Below are 24,713 nucleotides of genomic sequence, written 5' to 3' on the forward strand. Positions count from 1 at the left end.
TACACATTAGTGGAGGTTTGGCACCATTTTGTGTGAGCTGGGAAGCTTCAGAGAGCTCGCCATTTGTGTACATGTTCTCCTTCATTTAGAAGTGATTTGAATGGAAGGAGCCAGGGTCCATGGAGACTGAGTCTACATTGAACCTCTGATTCCAGTCGTAATGACTACTTACTCCATTTGTATTCCTATAGAACTGAAGAGTCAATTTCAAATTCTGCAAAAGCTTATCAGACCCTTTGATAGCCACCATTGAATGTTTGGGGACATTGCGTGGCCATTGCTTTGATGGAATGGCGTGAAGTATGTGAGTACTGGCGAGGCCCGCGCCAATAATCTCTAACAGACATGCCAACTCTCACGCATTATGCGCGAGTCTCATCTTTGGCTAGTAATCTCACGCTCTCACGCCTATCCCTATGTCTTTCAGCTAAGTTTTCACGCCTGATCTGCTTCTTCATAATTAGTCCTGTGCTTAAAATTGGACAGCCCTTTTTTTTTTGGTCTTCACTACCAAAAATCCTAGAGCTGCACTTGAGTCTAGTCCACATTGCTGGTAGTGTTTGAGGTCTCACTCCTAAAATTGTTGAGAGGTTGGCATCTCTGCTCTAATCAAAGAGGCGGCCGCACCAGACTACCATGCTTCATTTGGAAGTGACTAACGAAGTATTTGTGCGTCGAATCTTCCGGTCAACATTATGCTGTTTGGGGAAGCACCCTCGTGCAGGCCTAGCCTTTTGGTGCTACCCCTTCCTATTTGGATGAATTAGATAATAAATAAATAAATAAATGCGCCATGCGCTTAAAGTTGATTGCGCCTATTACTACCGTGTTACTAAAAATAGAGCATTACGTAATTGGTACTAAAAGTAATAGTTCAAAATACCTTGAGGGGTGGAGTTGTACTAGCAGTAGAGAAAAGGAGTTGTACATTGAAACCAATCACAATGCAGGCGAGAAACATAAAGTGTGTCGTGGTTGGCGATGGGTGAGTATAAAATAGTGTGGGGTAGCCAAACCCTCGCAGGGCGTAATTTAAGGGTGTGGTCATAATTGCGGATAGGTTCCCGGGTAATGGAACAGTCTGGTGATAATAGGGCCACCCAATTTTTGATTCAGAAGGTTGCCATTGATGTTCAACGTGGCAATGCTGCTTCTGTAATGGCAATAATTCCATCATCCCAGGACTGGGCAGAGTTTGCCTCTCTGCCCACTGTTTAAGTGTTTTATATTATTATCTTTGTGGTTGTATAGCTTGTAAATATCTCATGTACCTCTAAAAAAATTAAAAAAACATTGATGAAACACGCTGCTACGTGTCTCCTCACTAGCAGGTACTTATAATAGGCATTCCAGGGGGTACTTATTTATATGCTCAATAATAAATTGATTTCCGATCTCAGAAATCGGTATAGCTATAGTTTGTTGGGTTGGAATTGGCTACTTTGGCATGCACATTGCTTTAAAACTGTACATTTTTCTGCCCCATACATTTAAAAAGTAAAAATTGCATGATTGGATTAGGAAGCCGTCTAGCAATCTGGACTGTCTTGAATTGAAACTGCAGTTGCTTCTAGCTGCAAGTTTGTACATGTAATGAGAGTAACTTCATGGTTTATTGGATCTCAGCGATCTTTGTATGTTCTGTGGTGAGCAAATATGTTTCACCTACTGACACTTGTCAATACAATGGTGTATACCCATAGGTAAGTGGCTAATTAAAAAGTTAACAACTTATAAAGGTAACAACCTTATAAAGGTAAACAACTAAAGTGGAGGTGTCACAATGATGCAACAATACCGAACGTAAGGTGGTATTATGGTTTCAAATATGACATTGTTTGCCGACTTTGAAGTGGAATATACAGCTGTACTTCTGAGTTGGTGATGCAACCATCAGAAAATTGTTGTGCAGCTGAAAATCACTAACCCGAGCAAAGTAACTATGCGCTTTACAACAAGCACTAGTGTATGCCTTCTGTCCGACAGCGTGTTTTTTTTTAAAGTTTCAAAGTATTCTTTTCACATTACAAGACCTTAAAAGGTTACAATACTACACAAAACATGTAATGCACAATACAAAAGTTATGAAAATAGCTGTGTCATGCAGCCAGGTACGGCCGGTGCAGGTGGGCGACATACTCGTTTTACAGAACCAGGAAACACCGTTTTCGTGTATCCACTCGTGTATCCATAGCTGAACCTTAGCATTTCTCAGGGTAGGGCATCTCCCATTCCCAATTTTGAGTTGAATCTGCTTGGGATATATGCACCTTCAAAATTTGTCTTGTTTCAGTTCTTCATTAATAGCCACACAGTCTTCGACGATTAAGGAAAAAGGTTAGAAAGGAAGTATCAAGGCCAAGGGATTTGGAACTTGCAATTACAAAAAGAAGTGATATTCGCACAAAAAAAAAGCCAATCTGTGAAAAAGATGCAGCCTTAAAATGCCTGGGTGAAAAAAGCTGTGAAATCATAGGTACATTGCAGCCAAAAAATGGCTGCAATAATGTTAATGCTAATAAATTTTAATAATGGCTGTGTGCATTGTTTATTAGCATTAACAGCCATTTGTTGGCCATCACCTTTGATTTCACAACTTTTTCACCCAGGCTTTATGCTGCACCCTTTTCACAGCTTGGCTGTTTTTGTGTATTACCTGAACTTTAAATTTGGTGTGGGATCTGTTGATACTTAGTGGAAATCTCAATTAAATAATTTTAGTATGCATATTATGTCAAATCATTTTTGGAATCGTAGTGTATAAAGAAGACTTTGAAAATGTACATGGAAACTATTCGCTAGAGCTTACTTAATGTGGATAGCTTTGTGTTTCATCTATGCACATCATTTTTCTGATAAGGACCAAGAACCAAGAATCCGATGACCCGGCCCACAGGGATCCAACTTTTCTAGGAATCAAGACATACAATAGTGTGTTGTGCAGTCAAGTACATGCAGTGGGTGTGCAACAGACAAGTGTGTATTTTACAGGACCTATGCCATCGCAGAGATACCGTACGCACAAAGTTCGTCTTATTGTCTTCGCCTTCGTTTCTTTAATTAGCACACTTTAGAAAAATTGTAATAACTTGCATATGCTTTGGTCCATGTACTTGAGACATAATGTAGCACATTTACAGACTAATTTTCATACAGATAAGATGAAGAGCAACTGAGTTATGCACATTTTTTTCATTTTTATTGTCATGTCTACAGGGTACTCTGCTTGACAGAATAGCTTGAAAATCGGTTTGTGCATAAAGTACCCATTGTACATGTAGTACAATCAAGATAATTGTCATGGAGTCATATCAACATGCCAACCATATGTAACAGGCGCATGAGCTATATAGTTTTAGAACAAGAATGCTGGTACTCCTACCAGATGAACTGCTGAAGGAATGAATAAGCCTTACACTCGGTGTAAGGCCTATTTTGCTAACAGCATTTACCATCATCTGGCTAGAACACAGCAATATTTTCGACATAGTGCCACTTGCTGGTGGAATAAGTTACTATTTGAAGTGCCCCACAAGCATGAAGAATTTGTTACTTCAATGAAGACTCACCATATCTGTTCACTAATAATAGTCAATAAGTGTATTATTTAATTGTATTGCTTTGTATTTGTCATGTCTTGTCCGTTTTTCAGTTTTGTACTTTTGTATTGTATGTGTCTCTGTGTACTCTGACGTGGAAGCACGGCTATGCCGAATGTCATGAGTTTAAACAAAAAATCAATCAATTTGAAATCAATGAACTGAAAATCGGAATGTAAGTGGATTGATAACTGGGTGTGGCCCCAAAAAGCCAGGTGAAAAGTTGTGAAATCAAAGGTGGCAGCCAAGCAATGTCTGCAATTAAGCTAATATATCAATTGTTTTAATGATGTGGCATCTTTTTTCACAGCTCGGCAGTTTTCAGTATAGAATGTTTATTTTCAAAACCTCCGGTACATAATAATATATGGCCATACAACCTTTTCTCTGTCACTGTGCCTTGCACAATATCTACACCACTGAGTACTGAATGAGCCTGGCAACTAACTTGATAGTGGTCAGATAACAGTATTTGGGATACATGTACAGCTCAGTAATATCAAAGAGGTGAACATTTTTTCACTCCCAATGGTTGACAGTGTGTACTGGAACATGTTTTTATGCTGTAAACATGTTTGCACATCTAAATCATTCATACTAAATGTATGGGATTTTTAAAGAACTCACTTGCTTTTTTGCCTATACCAAAGCACTTTTTGATGAACAGTTCCAGCTTTTAAAGGGCTTCACAGTGCTACTAAATGTTTGCGCAGCTGGCCCAGAGTTATTAACAAGAAAGGAGGGCTCATGTGACTGTGAACGGACTGTATTAACTATATCTTTTGGGTACTAGTAAAGAAGGCTATTGACAACCTGTGTGGCAGAAAGTCAGTAACATGATGTTAAAACACTGTTGAATGCAGAGAAAATCCTAACTAGGTGGTGACTTTGACCCAGTGACAGCTTGGCAAGTACCTGAGGAGTTACACAACCTGACTACTTATTCATTTCCAATCACATGGCATATTAATAATTTCTAACCTTTGTGCTCCACACGAAATACAAAGTTAATTTTTAAAGCTGCTGCAGTCAACATGGATGGTTAATTAACTGAACTAAGCATCTGTTTATCCTCAGTTATCTGAACACCTTTGTTCCTAGAATAAGATGAAAGCTTTCAACAGAATGCAGACTAGTAATTAAATATTCCGATTGAACAGTTGTTTCTGGCATATTCAGATAGCCGCAGTGCTCAGAAATTTTACGTTTTGATCCACTGTACTTTCCTAGAATAGGGAAGTACAGCGGATCCAAACCTGTTGCTTTGAGTTTCAGATTGAATGTGGAGAGAATCCTGGATCCCACCAACAAAGCTTAATTCAGGGGACCGAACCAGGATAAAGCCTTTAAGCAAAACTTACAATGGCTCATATAGTATTGACAACATACAATCCTTAGGCACAAACGGCTAATTTAAATATCAGCAGACATTTTATTGTTTGGATTTGGCACAGAACTCATTTGGACAAATAGCACATTTCAGAACCCATTGTGTATGCCTTTCATGCTATGAAAAACACCAAACATGTAGATACATCTATGTGGAGGAATTAGGTAATACAGCATGCAAGAAATTCAGTATGTAGCTATAACCATATCAACCTAAAGACAGATACTACTGATCTGCTATACAAAATCTTTCCCAAGTGTACTCTGATTTAAACTCCGCTGAACAAAGTTTGATTGTTCATGGTGCTGGTAAAACCCCAGCAAGAGAATATTCATACAAAGTATTACTTGAAACTTCTGCAGGTCTAGGACCCAAATTTTAAAACAATCGTATATCTCCTATTGGGTCAATCGATTTAGCTCTTCACTCCAGTGGACTTAAATCCATTGGGTCATTTTGCAATGAGATGGGTCTGTACGATGGTCAAATGTCATGTCAAACATTGTGTTAAGAGTGTTACTATGGCCATCAAGGGATCAACTGATGCCTCTTACAATTATGTCATCTGTATGCCCATTTACTGTATAATGCATCTTAAAGTTGTCGGAGCTTATGTGAACACTGTCCTCACTGTTGAAAGACCTGCTCAAGAGCCACAAATTGTTTTGCTGCTCCCATGATTGCCTTGAGAGGGAGTAACCACTAACCTTTTTAAGGGCAAGTGTTTGGTCCCTACCCTGTATGTGGCTCTATTAATGAGGTTTGATTGTATGCCTATATTTTCCAATACAATGACTCCGTTTGATTGTATTGCTTGACATTAATTTGCGCTGATCTGATACATGAGTTAATATACAGTGAAACCTCAGTTATCCTAACCCCTTGGGAACAGGGGTGGTCTCTGAAACTGTGTATAAATAAGCATAAATTCTTAAAGTAATAACAGTGTTTTCAATTACCTGAATATAACAGTCACTACTCTAATAGAGCAGTCATTTCCATAGTTCAGTTAACAAAGAATCCAGATAAGTGGGGTCTGGATAAATGAAGTCCTGGTTATGTTACATAATAAATTAGAGTCCAATTCCAAATTAATTTTCAACTACATTGACCCTATAAGTACTTTAGTATTGGCATGCAGTATAATTATCAGTTGCAATAAAAGTAATGAGAGGTGTTGTGTATTTACAGAGCTGTTGGTAAAACTTGTTTATTGATCAGTTATACTACAAATTCATTTCCTGCAGAGTACATTCCTACAGTGTAAGTTACACATTTTTATATCACTGCACAATGGACCATAATGCCATTTTTCCATTTCCATAGATTTGAAAACTATAGTATTCATCTTACAATAGATGACAAGCCTATTGTTCTTGGACTTTTTGACACTGCAGGTACGTAAGTCAATAGAAACCCTTTGCTTTACTTGTTCATTTTGTGTTTCCATGTCTAAATCAATTGTTTGTTTTGCTTGCAGGTCAAGAGGATTATGACAGACTGCGACCCCTTTCTTACCCACAAACAGTAAGTTCTTCAGTTGAAATTCAATAAATCCTTTAATGCTACATTTTCTAGGATGTGTTCTTAATATGTTTCTCACTGGTCAACCCAGGTTCATTTCAAAACATCAGAGCAAAAGTATGCAGCTACATTTATTTTGCATACAGTTTTGTCATTCATCTTTTCTTTCCACAGTGGTATCCAGAAGTCGACCATCACTGCCCTACTGCTCCAATCATCTTGGTAGGGACCAAACTTGACTTGAGAGAAGACAAAGAAACTATTGATGAACTAAAGAAAAAAAATCTGGAACCTATCATACATTCACAGGGATTAGATATGATGAAGACGATTGGAGCGGTTAAATATTTAGAATGCTCAGCTCTTACCCAGACGGTATATATTTGCTTTTGCTTATTGCCTAATAATTTAAAGTATTGTTAGGAAGTGGTAAGAAAGTTGTTGCTCATACTGGCTTGTGGATTTATTGAAAGTCTTCTTCACCATCTTGCTGCATTCCTTACTATACATATTGAAATTAACCAAAACTTTTTATTAAAGTGATTCCAATATTTGTGACTGGGCCTGAGAAAAAAGAGAATGTGGGCACATAATTTTTGCTTACTTTTTCAAACTTTAATCATATGGCAATGCAATTTTTAGCTCTTAGTCAGCATTTAATTGACTTTATGATGCACATTACAGATTGCAAATATTCTGTTCCAATACTGAGATGTGACCTGTAGTGTGACAGGGTGTAGTTTATGCCCACGTGCCCTGTTTACACAGGCCTGGTCACATTTTGTATGATGTTACGTACCTGTAGTATGTTATTATAATCACTTATATTTTCTATAGGGCTTGGGAAACGTTTTTGATGAGGCTGTTAATGTAGTATTGGCACCTGCTACAACCCAAAAGAAGAGGAGAAAATGTGTCATTCTCTAAAGCAGTTTAAAATATGTATTTTTGTAATTAAATGAACAGTGTATTGGTATTGTTTATATAAAAGGAAGTATTTATAACGTAATATTCAGTAGAAATTCACCATAGAAAATAATTTTAAAGTAGTGCATGAGAAAAATATTATGTTCAGCGTTGTGATATGCAAACCACATCAATATCACGTGCATTAATAACTGCATTTTTTTTCAGTGTAAAACTATAAGCACTTTCTGGAAAGAGATGTGCTTTTATAATAATACCGTATGACTGACAGAAGTTGGAATCAACTGTTACAAGTAGTGAAACAAGATCATTTGAATGATGGTATTGCAACTTTGCTAGGTGGGAAAACCCTACCATGGCACTGCTGATAACATGCCAAATTGCCAATCCACTGAACTGTGTAGTAATAATCGTGTTTCATTATTTTTAGTCATTTGGGTCTCTGCTTCATTTTAAAATTAAATGTACAATACTGCAGTATAGTTTTATAATTATGATCAATTTCACCAATCCTCCATAATATTTGAATGCATTCACAACACATTTCCAGTTAATAGCCAATAGCTACTTGTCTCTACTTTTGTGAATAAGCAAGTATTAATGCCTGACTCTTTCTGTATTTCTGAAGCTGCTTGTGGTATTTGCATACTGTAGTGTGCACACACCTCAACTTTATAATTATGTATGTAAGTGTGCCTATTACACAGCAAAAATAGTGTTCCAATATTACCTATTCTAACGCCGTCTTAATTCAGTATTGGAACAACTATTTATTAAAACTCCCTATAGCAAGACAAAACAAACCTCAAATCTATCAATGATTCTAATGTTATTCACTATTGGGGGCTGTGGTCTGTTTTTGTTTGAGCCAAGGTAGACTTATTGGACTACTAGTTCCAACACCTAAACATAGACGGAATACAGTCAGTATTTGTGTATGAATTATGCTGTGTTAGGAGGTCTCTATCTGAAATTAATAATCACCAAAATTAATAATCTGTTTGGGTTACAGGTTTTCCCTTACACATTAAAGGACAAGTAGAAGTCTGTTTAACTCGAGGTAGTGAATAACATGTAGATCATGCATCTGATCTATTTATGGTAATAATGTTTCAAATGTATGATTGTCTGCCTACAGTATTTCCTCCCACAGATTTGTTCATTATGCATAAAATTATTATCTATGGCCTTATTCGTCTTATACACAATTTCTGGCTAGATATGTGACCAAGCCTACATGTATAAAAGCTTGGCATGTAGCTATGCATAAACTTCACTTCTTCACAGAACAGGTGACACCAAAATATCTTAATAGAATATCCATGTTCTGTAGCTGGTAAGGTCTCAACAATTGCATGACCATAGCATCGTAGCTGGGGCAGACCTAGGATTTCACAAGGAAGGTGCTAAAAGATCTAGAGTCATTAGCCAAGAAAAGTGGCAGCTGCAGCTGGTTAATAACACTATAGTACAGCCTACAGTGTGTAAAGCACACTCAGCATGCTCTCATGCTCCGAGTGTGTACTGCAGTATTGGGTATTCCCTTGCAGAAAAATTTAGCAAATTTAGTTTCTCGGCAGTTGAATTTGGTAATAAAATTAATAATGATATAACCTAATTGTTTAAGTGCTCACAATACTTAAGATTGTATGTAGGATGGCACAGGGCAGATTCAAAGGGTTCCATGAAACCCATTACAACAGTCAAGCATTTTTTATATAGCTAACAGTATTTCCAGTCACGTGTGACCAGATCTGCAAGTGGTCATATAGCCTTTCACGTACATCACCATAAGCTCTACAACCCATAACTTGACTTGTGAATTAGGCACTGACTTGAAATTTAGTCACATTACATACCCCCAACATACCACTTTATTGCTTGGTGTAATTCTAAAGTGATAGGTTGAAAGCATGATGACTTATGATTCATCAAACATTGAAATTTAGAAAGACATTTTCGTAGATTCAGTCACATATTATCCTAAATGATTTATTATACACATGCATATCAGTGTTTAGTAATCATAATCATCATGGCCTTAATTGTTGTAAGTTTATAAAGCTATCTTACTATAGAAAGCTTAAAACTGTGAATACAATACAGGGAATCAGAACATGTATCTAAAACATGAAGAATGCAGAAAAAACTCCATACCCAGTGGTGACTTGATCTACACTTCAAACATGGCCACATACAGTATTGTCTGATTGTATTGGAAAGAAGGCCATTGTAAATCTGCTAATGCATGGATGATGAAACACTGCTGTTTTTGTACTCAGATTATTAGACTAACACTTGACCCAATGGACAGCCCATTGACGTCATTGTACAAAATTAATATGTTTGTCCAGGGTTTGAACCAGGGACCTCCATATCCATTTCCACTATTGAACCAATGCTGTCAGCTGATCAGTTCACTTTATGAATGAAACCTCTAGTTAAAATAATATTGTTCATAATTAAAGAACATTCTATTTGTGTTCTATCAAAAGCCCTCAAAAAGTGCACTTTACTTTATTATAAAGTTTTTAACAAATAGTCAAATGAAATCTGAAATACGATAATTTGTAACTGCTATCTTCCACAATCATCATTGTATTTGTGGATAAGAAATTGGGTAAAAGCAAATCCCAAAGGTAGCGGCTTTGGGATATCTAAAAAACAAAAAGAAGTGTAATCCACACAAAACAGCTAGCTAAGCTGTAAAAAAGGATGCAGCCTTGGGTGAAAAGGTGTGAAATAAAATCAAGAAATGACTGCAATTAATGTTAATGGTAATAAATTTAATAATGCATAGTATGCATGCTTATCAACATTAATTTTATTGGCCACCACCTTTGATTTTTGAGGGCCATACCCTTTTGCAACAGCTTTTTTGCATAGATATCATTAGTAATTTTACATCATACTTTAAATGGTGTTACAATATTATAAAGTACAAGTATTATAATACTGACACATTGTCGTTTATATACTGTGTAACAAATATCTTCATTTCAAAATTAATGCTACTTTAGATAATGCAGCATTTATAATAGCCCTCGTTCTTTGGAATCTTGGTGGAACCAAACCCTACAAAAAGACAAGTGACAACATGCTAACCTATACTTGGTGTATACATGTAATAATCATGTAGGTGGAAACACCTCATTGAAAGAGGTTTGGTTCATTATTTTCAATACAAATGTGCAAAGATTGCATCAATACTAAATAAATAAAAATAAATATATACAGTAGGACCTCAACTATCCAAACTTATTGAATAATAGCGGTAACTGTTCTATTAGAGTATTTTGTCAACAGGTGTAGCTATGTTCTATTAGAGTAGTTAAACATGGCTCTATATAAATGAGTAGGATCCATTAATTTTACTAATTTACTTATCTGAACACTTGTGATCATTTCTAATCCCTGTGAATACGAGATAGGTGCCAGATTTTTTCCTTTAGTTTTTCAATAGTTTCCTTGTCATCTCTCAAGTCAAGTTTGGTCCCCACCAAGACCAATGGAGTACTATTAGGGCAGAAATGTCTAATTTCTGGATGCCACTGTAGAAAGAAAATGTGAATGATTGTACACTAACATGATTACAGTGCACATACTAGTTCTTTGATGTTCTCATATGAATTTGGGTCAACCAGCGAAAAACACATTAAGAACACATCCTACAAAATTAGGATTAACATGTATCTATTGAAGGACACCAAATAGCTTACCGTTTCCGGGTAGGCAACTGGTCGAAGACTGTCAAAAACGCTCATGACCTGCAAGGAGAACAAATATATATCGAAGTATGTATACAAAATTTATGAATTACCTGGAGTGTCCCAAATCCCAAGGTTGATAGACTTTCCATCTACCATAACATTGCCTCTATAGTCATCAATTCTATGGAGAAATGGTGATTCAGTATGTCAAGACCAGTTGTACAGTGATAACATACTGTAGTATAACTTACATTTTAGGAATGTAGTCTTCAGGACTTGGAAAAGAATTTGTGGTGTAACTGATCAATAAACAAGTTTTACCAACATCTCTGTAAATACACAATACGGGTGTCATTGTATTACTACTGAATATACAATACAAATTCAGTGATTGGTAGATAATACAGTAAAAACAATTCTGAGCTATGAAATTCAAATATTATTAATGTTATATTTAATTGTAATGTGACACCATAATAGGAGCCATATGCAGTAGTGCTGTAACTCATGCATCAGAAGTCAGTGCAAGGTCAAGCAATGTTTTAGTAAGATTTGTGTGAAAGTTTTATATCTCAGTACAATGTTATGTTACAATGAAAACGAAAGCACTTTTGAAGTGCATATACTCTCCCACTGTTTGCAATGTAGCTACATACTGTAGGTAGTGTTTACTTCAACTCGAATGGATTGACTGCCATTTGACGATTACAATATGTGGCTCAATGAAATTGAGGTCAGACTACATTAGCGGGTGATACTGTTAGGGTTGTGGTAGTCATCCTTTTGAGCATTACAGGATGGAAAAATCATTGGTAATAATAGGGATGATTTTCAAGAATTTTATTTATCATCGGCAATGTGTATGCTCAAACAGTTAACAAATATACTACACATTATTACTGCGTTTCTTGTCTGATTATTCACTCTTCAGCTCTTTGAAAAGATTGAGATACTTTAATGATGAAGTAAAAGTAAGAAATGTTCCGACAAAACAGTAGCATGATCTGAGACCAGGTGGGGTACACATAGTATTTGAAGTAAGCACTTTTTGTGCTATATATTGCCATGATGTCTAAACAGTTAAAATAAAGAGAGCTAGTCTAAGAGGGCTTGTGTGACAAAGTGTCAGTAAAAAGGAAAACTGTAGGGATTTCTGACTAACTAATGGGATCTGGAGCATATAGTCCACTATAGGGAAATTTTTGAAATGTAATTGTGCCAAGAGGAAGTAATTTTAGAGAAATGATTGAGATCTAGAAGTAATTAGCAAGCTGAAGGGACAAATTTTAAAAATAAGAAATACGTATAAGAACTGTGTACATGTAATTAAGCTTTGTTTTATTGGATTTTTAAACAACTTTATTACATAGTGCACTGTAAGAAAGAGTAAAGCAATCTTTAATCAAGGGATAAACCACAAAATGGAAAATTTTTGAAAATGACTATCTCAAGATTGGAACTTTTGTCAAATCCCTGCAGTAAATCGGAGTAGAGTTAAGATGTACATTGTCAACATGTAAGTACATGTTAATACTTTTCTGTGGTACAGCTAGCTATTTTTGTATAAGTTTACAACTAGCCAAATCACAATTCACAACTAGCCAAAAGTCATGTACAACTAGCTTTTTGACGGGAATTAGTAAAACGCGGAATACGGAATAACGAAATATGCAAAACTTATCTTTTGCAGATTGTACAAATAGTTATATGCTCTATAGTAATTATACTTTAGAGCAGTTGAGGTGGTTACTTTATACTGAGGTGGTTATGAGTTATAGTGCCCATGGCACTATAAGTAATAACCACCTCTGTCAATGCAGCTGGCACCGAACCAGAGAATACTTAATTATCAACCTGCGTATCTATTTTGCAAAACACATCTTCACACAACTTAGCTATTGCATGCAATGCAAAACAATGACATACAAAGTTCACACTGTATTGTGTACTTGGATACTTCACTACAGGTGAGTATTACAATAATATACTTTGCCTGCATGATCTCTATATAGCTGGACCCATGCACCATGGAGCAAGTAGCAAAAGTGGTGTAACATATCATAATATATAATGTACGTACAACGTACACACTAATTTTAATTCTGATCAAGTACAGCAGATCCAAGACTGGTGCTTTAAGCTAAGTGCATACATCCCATGCCACAAGTTAAAGGTACCTTCTACTGGTCCTAGTTGACAAGCAGAAGTAGGCTGGTGTTCAACCTCAAAAGGGTTAATCTTGTCACCAAAAGCATCAACAAAATTAATACCACTGCCTTTGGTAATCCTGTTCTCTAGCTGTGATGTGCCACAGTGGTTATTTAGACAAGGTATAATGGTTCCTTGTGTATTGAATTACACAACTTTTACCGCATTAAATCATCACTTCATTTCACAACACCTTACACCATGCACTTTCCATTGCAGACAAACACATATACAGCTCAAATAATTATACAGGATGTTCAAAACTGTAAGATTACTTGCCTCTCACTAAGATGCTTGGCAATTAATTCTTGGTATCTTAACTACGTTGACCTTGAGATTTTACTCCAAGTTGGATTTCTCCTTGTTAGTGTGATTTATTTTAAACCACAAAAAGGTTTGAGCCATATAATATTATGATGACAAAACTACATACCAAAGATCTGCCACTGGGTTGCAGATTGTCTAGGACAATTCTTTCCACTGGATTTCAACATGAATCCCTTCATGGTGAAAATCAATTGAAAAACCTTTGAAAGCACCTGAATATGCACTACAACTAGATTCAGTTGCTGCAGTTTCATTTTTACAGACAAATTATAATTATAAACATGCTGCTTTGGTTTTGGAGGTTGCACCCCTAAACCCACCAACCACTCCATTCTGCAGCACTTAAAAATATGCTGTACTAAAACAGGTTAGTTGTGGCCTTAATCTCTGTAGCCATAGGCAACTCTAAGGGGGAGGCCCAATAACATTTTTAAAATCTTGGGGAAAATTAAAGTTGCAGTATAGGTTGGCATTGCTATTTTTAGCATTTTGTATGTTTTTAACAAAAATTAATTTTAGGCTGTTTTCAAATTCTACTTTATATTACAGCCAAACAACAATAGTTATATATACTGTTCCCTACTTGGCCCCACTGTAGTAGAATCGCCACTGTGACTGTAGCTGTAAGTGACTTGCGAATTGTAGATACATGTATAATAGTTGTAAAAATTGAAACCAGGACCACAGGACAGTGGTTTTATATAAAATCAAAGTTATGTATATCTTTCATGACCTGCAGCTGGTCTATGAAAATAAGACATATTGGCACAAACTACATGTCATCACACAAAGGGTTATTGGAATGAAATATTTGCATTATTGCATTCCGTAATTTGTATTGTGAAGCCAATTCAATGTTAAATTTATGTAATGGAAAGTGGCTGCCATACTGATGTACATATTGCATTAGCTCCATGAATTACCTTAACACACTGGTCAAACTAGAAAATATTATAATATAAGCAAAGTATAATTTAGTGTGTGGTGAAACATCTCAGTACACAAACAGTGTGAATATTGTGTGTTAATAATTACTAAGTTTTTTTTTCAAAATTGACATGCAGGATCATAATAAGTGTCAGCAATTAAGTCCTGTGATAGCTCGGTGACTGACAGGGGCAAATCCGGGGGGGGGGGGGGGGGCTTAAAAGGTTCCATGGAACCCTCGTTTTCGAAGAGCTTGAATATTACTTGATAAGCTGCTACCAAGTTTTTGAGCTGCCTCTAAAATTAATTGATTTTTATGTTTTTAGGTTACATTGCAGTTACTTCTAAAGACTTCAGTTACATTTCTAAAGGCCAAAATGGTGGTAAGATTTAACAGTGAAACTTTCCCGGAGAGTAAATTGTTTGCTATGAAATATTATTGTTACAGGTACACTGAAGTTGCAATTACTATGGAACTCCGCTTTTAAAATGTGTGGATCTGCCCTTGAATGACATTCCTGTACAGTGCCATGGGCCAGTTGACTCAATTCATTAAAGTTCTCAGTGCTCACTGACATAAAGCCAATTTCAACATGTTATAATTGCCCATCCCATTCAGTCCACCACAGACCACAGTCAATTCACCACCTGTACATGCAATGTACATAATTTCAACAAAAAAACTCCATGCATATTATAATACACATGAGGTAAATTATTATGTGCATCATTTTAATGTGTCTACTGATAGACGTAAAATGGACAAAAGAAAAATCTCAAAGCCAGTTTATAGCCGGCATGGGGTATCTAAGATACCTGAAATCCACACAAAATCAGCTAAGCTGGGAAAAGGTTGTGTGGCCTTCAAAAGCTGGGGTAAAAGGAAAAGTTGTGAAATGAAAGGGGCAGCTTAGAATGGTTGCTATTATGTTAAATTCTACTGATGGCCGAGTGCTTCATTTTAACCATTTCTTGGCTGCAACCTTTGATTTCACAACTTTTTTCAGCCTGGCGTTTGAAGGGTGCACCCTGAAAGCTTAGCTGTTTTTCTGTAATTACATCATGACTTGCACACTAATTAATCTTAAATGGTTTAAAATACAATTGCAAACAACACTAACACACTGTCATTTCAATATAACATCTTTATTTAGATAATGCAGCATTTATAGTAGCCTTTGTTCTTTGGAACCTTGGTGAAGGCTAATGCTGTTATGACAGCATCATCAAATACTTTACCCAAACCCTACAAGAAAACAAGTGACAAACATATCTACATGTTCAATGTATACGTGCAATAAACATAATTGGAAAAACCTCATTGAAAGAGGTTTGGTACATTATTTTCATGTAAAGAATGTGTCAATACTGAATAAGTAAAACAAATATAATAGTTCAGCCACTGGCCAGTGCCACAAATATAGCAACAATCTTCTTACTGCTAAGCACTTAACATCACCAGACCTAAAAAGTTGAAACAGATTCTTCACCATAAAATACCTGCTGTGTAAGAGCTGAGCATTCTAAATACTTGACTGCTCCAATCTCGTTCATCATTTCTAATCCCTGTGAATATGAGATAGGTGCCACCCTCCTTTGCTTTAGTTTTTCAATAGTTTCCTTGTCATCTCTCAAGTCAAGTTTGGTCCCTACCAAGATCACTGGAGTATTAGGACAGTGATGGCTAATTTCTGGGTGCCACTTTGAAAGAATATATGAATGACAGTACACTAACATGATCACAGCACACATACCATTGCTTTGATGTTCTCATATGTGTCTGGGTCAATCAGCGAAAAACACATTAAGAACACATCCTACAAATGTTGCATTAACATGTATCTATTGAATTACACTGAAGAGTTTACTGTTTGTGGGTAGGAAAGTGGTCGAAGCCTGTCATAATCCTCTTGACCTGCAAGGAGAACAAACACAATATCAAAGAGTGCAGCGAACAAGCAATGCAAAATGTATTGCAAGATGATAATTGAATTACCTACAGTATCAAAAAGTCCAAGGTTGATAGACTTGTCCTCTATTGTTATATTGACACAACAGTTATCAAATCTATGGAGAAATAATCTCAAAGACCATTATACAGTGATAACAATAGTAGTGCTGCACCAATATCTACATTAGCCGATTATTCTGACAACCGATATTAAGCAACAGAATTAGTCAATACTGATAACCGATCTAATATACACTAATAACACTAACATTCATCCTCATCATTCATATTAGTGACATAATAGAGATGCAACAATATATCGATATGTTGCGTATCATATCGTTTTAAGACAATATCGCTGTATTGATACAAAGTCAAACTATATCGATATATTGCGTATCATGATATATCGACATATCACAGCTTGTTATCATGGCTGACAATCAAATTATTGCACATTGTGGTTAAACTGGATTGCATGAAATGCTCCTTAAAGAAAAATTAGCTTACTTATTTCTCTTAAAAAACAAACAAAAAAAACATTAAAAAAACAACATAGACCATTGCTGAGATTCCACTTTGTATTGCAAAATATACCGTCGTATCGTTGTATTGTGATACACCAGAGGCAATATATCAATACGTCTACACATTGTATCGTTGCAACTCAGTGACATAACCATTGATATACAGCTTATTGTAGGCTACAATGTAAAGCTAGATGTATATCACAAGTAACAGTTACTCATGGTAAACAGGTTTTAAGTACACTTTACAACTGAGATAAGTGGCTGGTACTACATAGAAACCTAAAACCTCAGTTTACTGTTGGGCAGGCCTAAACCATCAACACATAACTTGATTAAAATTCCAAATAACTTATCCCCCACATCATTATACTACACAGCGCAGTGGGGATTAACATCAGCTTTACTGATTAATTAACTAGTAACCAATATCGCGGGATACCAATTATTGAACCAATTATTGGTGCAACACTAAACAACATTATCACTTACACTGTAGGAATATATTGCTCAGGAAATGCATTGGTAGCATAACTGATGACTAAACAAGTTTTACCAACAGCTCTGTAAAATAATGCACAACACAGATGTCACTGTATTGCTATCACCAATGTACATTTGTGACTATAGTATGCATATGATAAGCTGAGACCTCAAAAACATTAAAATAAAATAACTCATGCATGTTTGGAATTACACAAGACCTTGAAATTTGGTTCACTTGTAGTACTGCTTGACCCACTAAAAATAATTATTTTAAAATCTTTTCATTCAAAAGTTTCACCTATGGGGAATCCAAAGCGTAGTCTGTTATGACTCTTTCCAGAATAGTAATGGATCCAAACCTCACATATCTGCACTCTACAACTTTACTGACACCACCAATCATCTGATCACCTGAAATGTATGTCATTTCTCTTGAGAAAAATAGCTGCTTTTCTTTTTTAGCCATTTTCTCAGCACTCATGCAGCTCATGAAGCTTTTTAAAGCTGTTTTCCCATCATGTCTACCTACCTATCTTGGAAGGAATTTACTTTGTTATAACACACTAGTGCAAATAATACAGGCACTGTATTGACTAAATTTTGGAAAATCGCCCTTATGAGTGCATTTGATACATTAAATATTTCATTCCACTACCCATTTAAGGGTATAGCTATCTTGAATTTCTATTTTAGAAATAGTTGAAAAGTTTTTTCTACTATTAACAGCACCATGCTAGCTTCAAAAATTCTAATTGTTTCGGGCATGACCATGTTATAGAGCAAATATCAGTATAACCATTGGTTAGCTATTGCATAGATCCTTAGGAATTGGTATCAGATTGGTAGGTATTTTTCTGTAGTGGCAGAGCACTGCATTTTTTAATATGATCATCATTGTATCTATAGATAAGAAAGCAACAATGATTTGTGTATATAGCCTCAAAGCCAGTTTACGGTTGGCTTTAACATACCAAGCTGTATAAAAGGGTGCGGCCTTAAAATAGCATGGGTGAAAAAAGTTATGAAATCAAACATGGCTGCCATGAAATGGCTGCAATGATGTTAATGATGATAAATACAACGGCTTTCTACTCTTTATACACCCTGCCTGTTTTTTTTTGTATGGATTCTTATAATATAGGTTATCAACTTACTGCTTCAAGTGTTGCAGTTAGATATGTTGGCATTGTAGTGGATCCCAGGTAGTCTTGTCAACCTTAAACTGTGACTACAGACAGTCAGACACTTACATTCAAATTGTTTGTATGCTAGAGTCACCAGACCCTTGCTCACAAAAAAGGATTGGCAACACCAGACTAATATGTAATTGGGACCGGGCCTGCGAAAACAGGGCATGTGAGCACAAACTACACCCTGTCACACTACAGATCATATCTCAATACCGGAACAGACTATCTGCATTCTGTAACTTGTACCAATCAAATGTTTGCTATGAGCTAAACGTTTCATTGCCATAGCATAATGGTATAAAACGTTATGAATTTTGAAAAAGTAGGCAAAAATCATGTGCCTAAATGCCCTGTTTTAGCAGCCCAGTCACAATTATGTATCCACATTTCTAACTAATGCTAGATATGCAGAAGATGACCAGTTTTTGTACTTAGACTATCATTACTTTACTCCTTGTTTCCTGTCATGACCATATCAAATTTTAAGTAGCGACACCAAATTTTAGTTCTTGGATTATAGATCACATGAACACCTTACGATAGAGGGAGCTATATGTTGAGGTAAATGCATAGCTGTGTACACACAAGAAGATAACTAGGGTGTTGAGCCCCACTCGTAATGACCATCTCAATGAAACTACCCTTCTTGAAGTAGGGCTGAAAACCATGAAAAGATTAATATACTCTAATAGAACACTCAAATACCCTAATAGAGCATTCAAAGTCCATTATAAAATCTGTTCCTAAAAGTAATCTAAAAATGAAAAAAAAAATGCCTACAGTGGGAATTGAATCACTGTAGTCAAAACAGTTTATTGCAGTTAGCATGTTTTAAATTCTTTTGACTAAAAGACCTGGTGTTTTGGTTGAAATGCTTCAAATTCTATAAATAATTCTAGTAAACTATGAAACATTGTGAAAGCTAAAATGGCTAGTAAGAGCTTTTGGGGGGCACAACCTCCCAGACCCCGTGCTGCCAGAGATTATATACTCTTGTTAGCCAAACTATTTTGTCTGCCACTGCATTTAAGTATACACCGTAGATCACTGTCCACTTTCACTAAGAGCATTTGACTTTGCACTACATAGCTGAGGGTCAAGTGGCCTCTCGGTCATTGATTTATAAGTTGATTTCAGTATAATTTTGTCTTACTAGTTTATATCTTTCTCCCTCTCGTAGTGACCAATGCTTCATTTTGCCTTCAGTATTTCTTGCAAAGCACCTGGAGTACAAAGATTTCAGTACTATGTTATGGGCTGGCAGCCAATACCAATTCTTAAGTAATACAGTAAAGGACAATTGCGTTTCATACTGAAGTCAACATGGTAAGTGTTTTGCATATACACATACAAGCACACTGTTTGCACTGACCATGTGAGACCAATGATCCTACTGTGTATCATGTGACTATTATTATTCCAGGTCGTGAAAAATGGGTAGTGGTAAAACCAGGAACGGAGAAATAGGAAATGAGTACAAATGAAAGATTTGTGAGCACAACAGGCCACTTCATCACAGTGGGCAGCAGTAAGTGGCTGCTAGCCATGCCAGCTGGATGTTGCTGGGAGTCATGTACATGTTAGTATTACACTCGGCTAACTATACTTTCATAGCCATATCACTGTACCTAAACTGTTACCCTGTGTTCAAATAATAGCTACTAGTCTATGGCTTGTGCTGTGCTACCATGGCAACCTAGTAGATCAAACCATTTATTTTCATCCACTACCCATGGTGCTACTATAAGCAATCCGACTTTTATATGGTACATACACATTTAAATTCACACCACAAAGTGTAAATTTACTGAAGATACTACAGAGTTTCAGTCATGATCAAATACTGTAGCTATACCCTGTTAGTTATACAATCAAAGTTTAATGAGTAACTCTAGATCTTGTTCAATGGACTTAGCTTGTTCTGGTGTCAGTTTTGCTTTTAGTCAGGAGGGACAATTAGCTGTAATCCTGAAAAAGAAGGACAAGCCAGTTTCAGATAAGAAAGATGAGCATGATAGTGTGAATTAAACTCTCATCCTAAAACGTCTATTCCTGTTGCCATGTTCTGTACTAAACAGCGCTCTGCTCATGCAACAACTAGTTGAACACTAGCATTGATGACAAGACTGGCAGACATGAATGAGTTTTAAATTTAAGAATAAACGGGTTGACTGGCTGTTGGAAGTTACGTGGAGTTCAGGCTGTTGGGAGAGCTTGGCTATTACTATTAGTATTAATCAACAACTTCTGCAAAATATTGGTACTTTAATCTAGGTCGAATTCAGAGCTGTTGCCACTAATCGTTGTCTCCATTCTAGCTTGTCACAGTTGACACCTTCTCAGTGAGATACACCTAGATTGACATGCACAGTAGTTTGATCATCCATACCATCATTTCTGCATATTGAAATTAGCCATTGGGACTGTGCACCTAATAAAATTTACTGATTTTAGTGGGATTCTACATACCTACCAACATGGTAAGGTCAATAACGTACGAGAAAACCACTAAAAGTTTGCTTATAAAACATGGTGTCTGTTTATATAGGTCTATAGAAACTAGAACAAAGCCATTCTAAACTAAGGTACTCACACAGCACCATTCTCGAAGCGGCTTTCCTTAACTTTTGTCTTTAAACTGAATGGCCCACTCTAGGGCAACAACTCTTCATGCAATTCCCTCAAATTACTAAAGTATCATTCATGTACACAATTTTCCAGATCATTTTGTGTTTAGCCTAATTAGTTTAAGTTGAATTCCCATAGTCTTGGTAATGGGTGAATCCCACAATACATTATGGCATAGGGCAAAATGACAACCTGAGTTCAGAAATTGCGTTGAGCACACATATCCACTGCAGCTACAGCCATGAAAATAAGGTGGAGTATATCTTAGAGGTATGTGAGTAATTAGCAGACCGTTTTTGTGGGTACCACTACGTAATGTTGTGGGAACTTCGAAAATACACAAAAATCAGTGTGTTTTACACTATTTTATGTATTTTGGGGTTGTGTCCATTTCAATATTAATGTATTCATTATTAATGAAATAAATTCAATATGGTATCATTTCTCAATCCATTTCAAGGGGGTGACACATAGGCGGCATAGGTACTCACTGTAGGTAGATCTGTGACCACGGTCAAAGTCAAAGGTCAAGGCCACCAAATTCGTGCCAAGTCAGCGGTCAAAATTTCCAATCCACAATCGAACAGTACTGAAATATCATTGCTAGGTCATCAGTCAAAGATTGAAAAAGGCTCTTAATCCCAGGTCAAAGTGAAATTTTGGTGGGTCAAGACTTTGACCACCACGGTCGCAGATCTACCTACACTGAGTGCCTGTGTCACCCCCTTGCATTTCCTATTTTGAAATTTTTGTGGTGCACGAGATGGTTTCCTGGTCTTCGACTCCGTAAAATGTGATATGATTATGGGCGAGGTCAAACTTATTAAAGCAACGAGACAGTGACGCGGAAGGTAAGAACACACCATTACCGAACTCGGCCAGTGTGACAAGACTGTTAGTTAATTAACTCGTTAATAACACAGTAGCTAACTACAATGAGTTAACACTCAGGCACAAAGGTTTTAGTGCCATCAAACACTGCCATTCAGTATCGACAGCGGAATGCGGCCTGCCATTCATACTCACCCATCGCCAACTACGACTAGCTTGATGTTAATCCCATCCGGATCCTCCTGATTCCTCCCCTGCATTGTGACAATTCACTTCACAAACTACGATGCTTCTCTCTATCGCTAGCCACTAGGGTCAACAACTTTGATCACGTGATAATCAATAAAGAATCCACTGTATTGCTGAAGTGGTAAGACTAAGCATTAATTTATTTAGCAAAACCTATTCAAGCGTGAAACACTAATAATGTGCAACAACAATAAGTTTAGCTATATAGCTATTTAATAGTCTTAAAATGTAGCTAATTTCACACGATCAAAATTATTCAGTGTTCACTGAAGTGCCTCATGAAATGAATTCAAGCTGTTCCAGTTGTGCAGTAGTAAGAGATGTTCAGATGGTCCAAATCAGCAAGCAGATGTAAATATTCTGCTCAAGTGTGGTTTTCAAAAGCTGGGTGGAAAGTTGTGAAATCAAAGGAGGCGGCTAAGAAATGGCTGCATTCTCTGCAATGATGTTAGTGGTAATGAAATTTTAATGATGGCTGTGTGTGTTATTCATTGCAATCCTTGATTTTGCAACATTATGTTTTTCACCCAGGCCACACCTTTTTAATAGCTGTGTGTGCATTTATTATGCTACTGCATCATAACCATAGCAACAATATGTAAATAATACTGACATGCACTTTTAAAAAATATACCAAACTCATTTAAATTTAATTTAATGCTGATTTAGATAATGCAACATTTATAATAGCCCTTGTTCTTGGGGGTGTGGTTGAGGTAAATACTGCTCTAACAGCATCATCAAAAACTTTTCCCAAACCCTACAAGAAAACAAGTGACAACATACCAACATAACTATGTTGTGTATGTATAATAATATAATTTAATGTAAACACCTCATTACAGAGGTTTAAATTTGGTGCATTATTTTATGATCAACACTGAATACATAAAATAAATAATAACACTCTATACTTTTCACAATAAAATACGTACCTGCTGTGTAAGAGCTGAGCATTCTAAATATTTGACCACTCCAATCTTGTTCATCATTTCTAATCCCTGTGAATATGATATGGGTGCCACCCTATTTTCCTTTAGTTTTTCAATAGTTTCTTTGTCATCTCTCAAGTCAAGTTTGGTCTCTACCAAGACCAGTGGAGTATTAGGGCAGTGATAACTAATTTGTGGGTACCACTGTTGAAAAAAATCACAGTGCTGTACACTAACATGATCACAACACACATACTAGTGTTTTGATGTTCTTGTATGAGTCTGGATCAACCAGTGAAAAACATAATAAGAATACGTCCTACAAATTTTTCCATTAACATGTATCTATTGAATGACACAGAAGAATTTACTGTTTGTGGGTAGGCAAGTGTTCGAAGTCTGTCATTACCTTCCCAAGCTGCAAGGAGAACAAAATGTTACAATGAACCCTATAAGGGCGCTTTTCCTAATCCCAAGGGCACTGTTCCTAATCCTAGGGGCATTTTCTAGCCCAAGGGGTGCTTTTATTAATCCTAGGAACACAGTAAGAGCGAGAGTAAGAGCAAAATTATGCAAAATTACGATAAGAACCGAAATGGTAACACACTGTACATAATGGCTAGTTTGTTTAATTTGCAGATTAACGACAATTTATACTCCATCTTAGCCAACACATGGAAGCAGCTATCTGTTTTACCATCTGCTGGTTCCCTGTATTTAAAAGCTAAAACTCAGCTTACACAGCAAGGGCAGAGCTTGTGATGGTTGGGCATAACATTAACTTAACTACACACACAAGAAACACGCTCACTTTTATTTGAGACATTATCAAAGAAAAATATAAAAAGTGTATACACACAAGGCCTACAGCTACCTGTGCTATAGTGTAAACCGGGGGTAGCCAGCACCCACACAAAAACCCAACACGGTGTATGAGAGTCCTAATATTTAAGTATTCTAAAAATATTTCTATTTATAAAGATTTTTTTCATTTCATTTGGTTTGTAATTTGTGAATTAAAGGATTGAATCAATATATAAAAGGTGCTAATTACAACATACGCATGTGAGCTAAAATGATTATTATACTAATTATGCAGTCAAGTTGGATGGGCATAGTGGGGAAGGATGAATACAGGGTAAAGGGGGAAAAGTGGGTACTAGTGGATTAAATGAAGAGATGAATGGATGATAATCATTGGGATAGTGTGTAGCATTAAAGTCAGAAGTCAGTTCATAAACAGATAGATCTGGTCTGGAAAGTGCTAAAGGTCTACTACTAACTGTGGGCAGATGATAAAGGGGCAA

The 24,713-nt window shown here is 36.4% G+C and overlaps 3 protein-coding genes across 4 annotated transcripts; 1 reads left to right on the forward strand and 2 right to left on the reverse strand.

The window, feature by feature from the left end:
• The first annotated feature begins 848 nt into the window (after nt 1-848).
• LOC136268682 (ras-related C3 botulinum toxin substrate 1-like) lies at nt 849-7,522 on the forward strand. Its single transcript, XM_066064084.1, has 7 exons — nt 849-985; nt 6,181-6,252; nt 6,316-6,386; nt 6,470-6,516; nt 6,568-6,630; nt 6,688-6,888; nt 7,351-7,522. Exons 1-7 carry the CDS (start codon nt 945-947, stop codon nt 7,438-7,440), a joined length of 585 nt encoding a protein of 194 aa, XP_065920156.1. The 5' UTR covers nt 849-944; the 3' UTR covers nt 7,441-7,522.
• A 2,886-nt stretch (nt 7,523-10,408) lies between these two features.
• LOC136268695 (ras-related C3 botulinum toxin substrate 1-like) lies at nt 10,409-11,473 on the reverse strand. The gene is made up of 6 exons (XM_066064120.1): nt 11,402-11,473; nt 11,261-11,331; nt 11,160-11,207; nt 11,046-11,108; nt 10,824-10,991; nt 10,409-10,515 (listed from the first exon to the last, which is right to left on the reverse strand). The coding sequence occupies exons 2-5, from the start codon at nt 11,297-11,299 to the stop codon at nt 10,848-10,850; spliced, it is 294 nt and encodes a 97-aa protein (XP_065920192.1). The 5' UTR covers nt 11,300-11,331; nt 11,402-11,473; the 3' UTR covers nt 10,409-10,515; nt 10,824-10,847.
• A 4,206-nt stretch (nt 11,474-15,679) lies between these two features.
• Nucleotides 15,680-22,567, reverse strand: LOC136268687 (ras-related protein Rac1-like). Of its 2 annotated transcripts, XM_066064098.1 has the most exons (7): nt 22,421-22,567; nt 17,583-17,654; nt 16,609-16,679; nt 16,481-16,527; nt 16,367-16,429; nt 16,113-16,313; nt 15,680-15,858 (listed from the first exon to the last, which is right to left on the reverse strand). In XM_066064098.1, the coding sequence occupies exons 1-7, from the start codon at nt 22,483-22,485 to the stop codon at nt 15,763-15,765; spliced, it is 615 nt and encodes a 204-aa protein (XP_065920170.1). In that variant the 5' UTR covers nt 22,486-22,567; the 3' UTR covers nt 15,680-15,762. The 2 variants fall into 2 exon arrangements, with proteins under 2 accessions (XP_065920170.1, XP_065920180.1); XM_066064108.1 differs by lacking the exon at nt 17,583-17,654.
• Between the last annotated feature and the right edge of the window lie 2,146 nt (nt 22,568-24,713).

Source organism: Dysidea avara, chromosome 1 (genome assembly GCF_963678975.1).
Source record: "Dysidea avara chromosome 1, odDysAvar1.4, whole genome shotgun sequence".
Lineage (NCBI taxonomy): Eukaryota > Metazoa > Porifera > Demospongiae > Dictyoceratida > Dysideidae > Dysidea > Dysidea avara.

Excerpts from the sequence above, each read along its gene's own strand:
- LOC136268682 (XM_066064084.1), top strand. The coding sequence starts at position 945 with ATGCAGGCGAGAAACATAAAGTGTGTCGTGGTTGGCGATGG. Across the intron at positions 986-6,180 it reads TGTGTCGTGGTTGGCGATGG|AGCTGTTGGTAAAACTTGTT; the intron begins GTGAGTATAAAA and ends GTGTATTTACAG. Across the intron at positions 6,631-6,687 it reads TTCAAAACATCAGAGCAAAA|TGGTATCCAGAAGTCGACCA; the intron begins GTATGCAGCTAC and ends TTCTTTCCACAG.
- LOC136268695 (XM_066064120.1), bottom strand. The coding sequence starts at position 11,299 with ATGGAAAGTCTATCAACCTTGGGATTTGGGACACTCCAG. Across the intron at positions 11,109-11,159 it reads CAGTTGCCTACCCGGAAACG|GATGTGTTCTTAATGTGTTT; the intron begins GTAAGCTATTTG and ends CTAATTTTGTAG. Across the intron at positions 10,992-11,045 it reads ATGAGAACATCAAAGAACTA|TGGCATCCAGAAATTAGACA; the intron begins GTATGTGCACTG and ends TTCTTTCTACAG.
- LOC136268687 (XM_066064098.1), bottom strand. The coding sequence starts at position 22,485 with ATGCAGGGGAGGAATCAGGAGGATCCGGATGGGATTAACATCAAGCTA. Across the intron at positions 16,528-16,608 it reads TGGACTTTTTGATACTGTAG|GTCAAGAGGATTATGACAGG; the intron begins GTAATTCAATTA and ends TTCTCCTTGCAG. Across the intron at positions 16,314-16,366 it reads ATGAGAACATCAAAGCAATG|TGGCACCCAGAAATTAGCCA; the intron begins GTATGTGTGCTG and ends ATTCTTTCAAAG.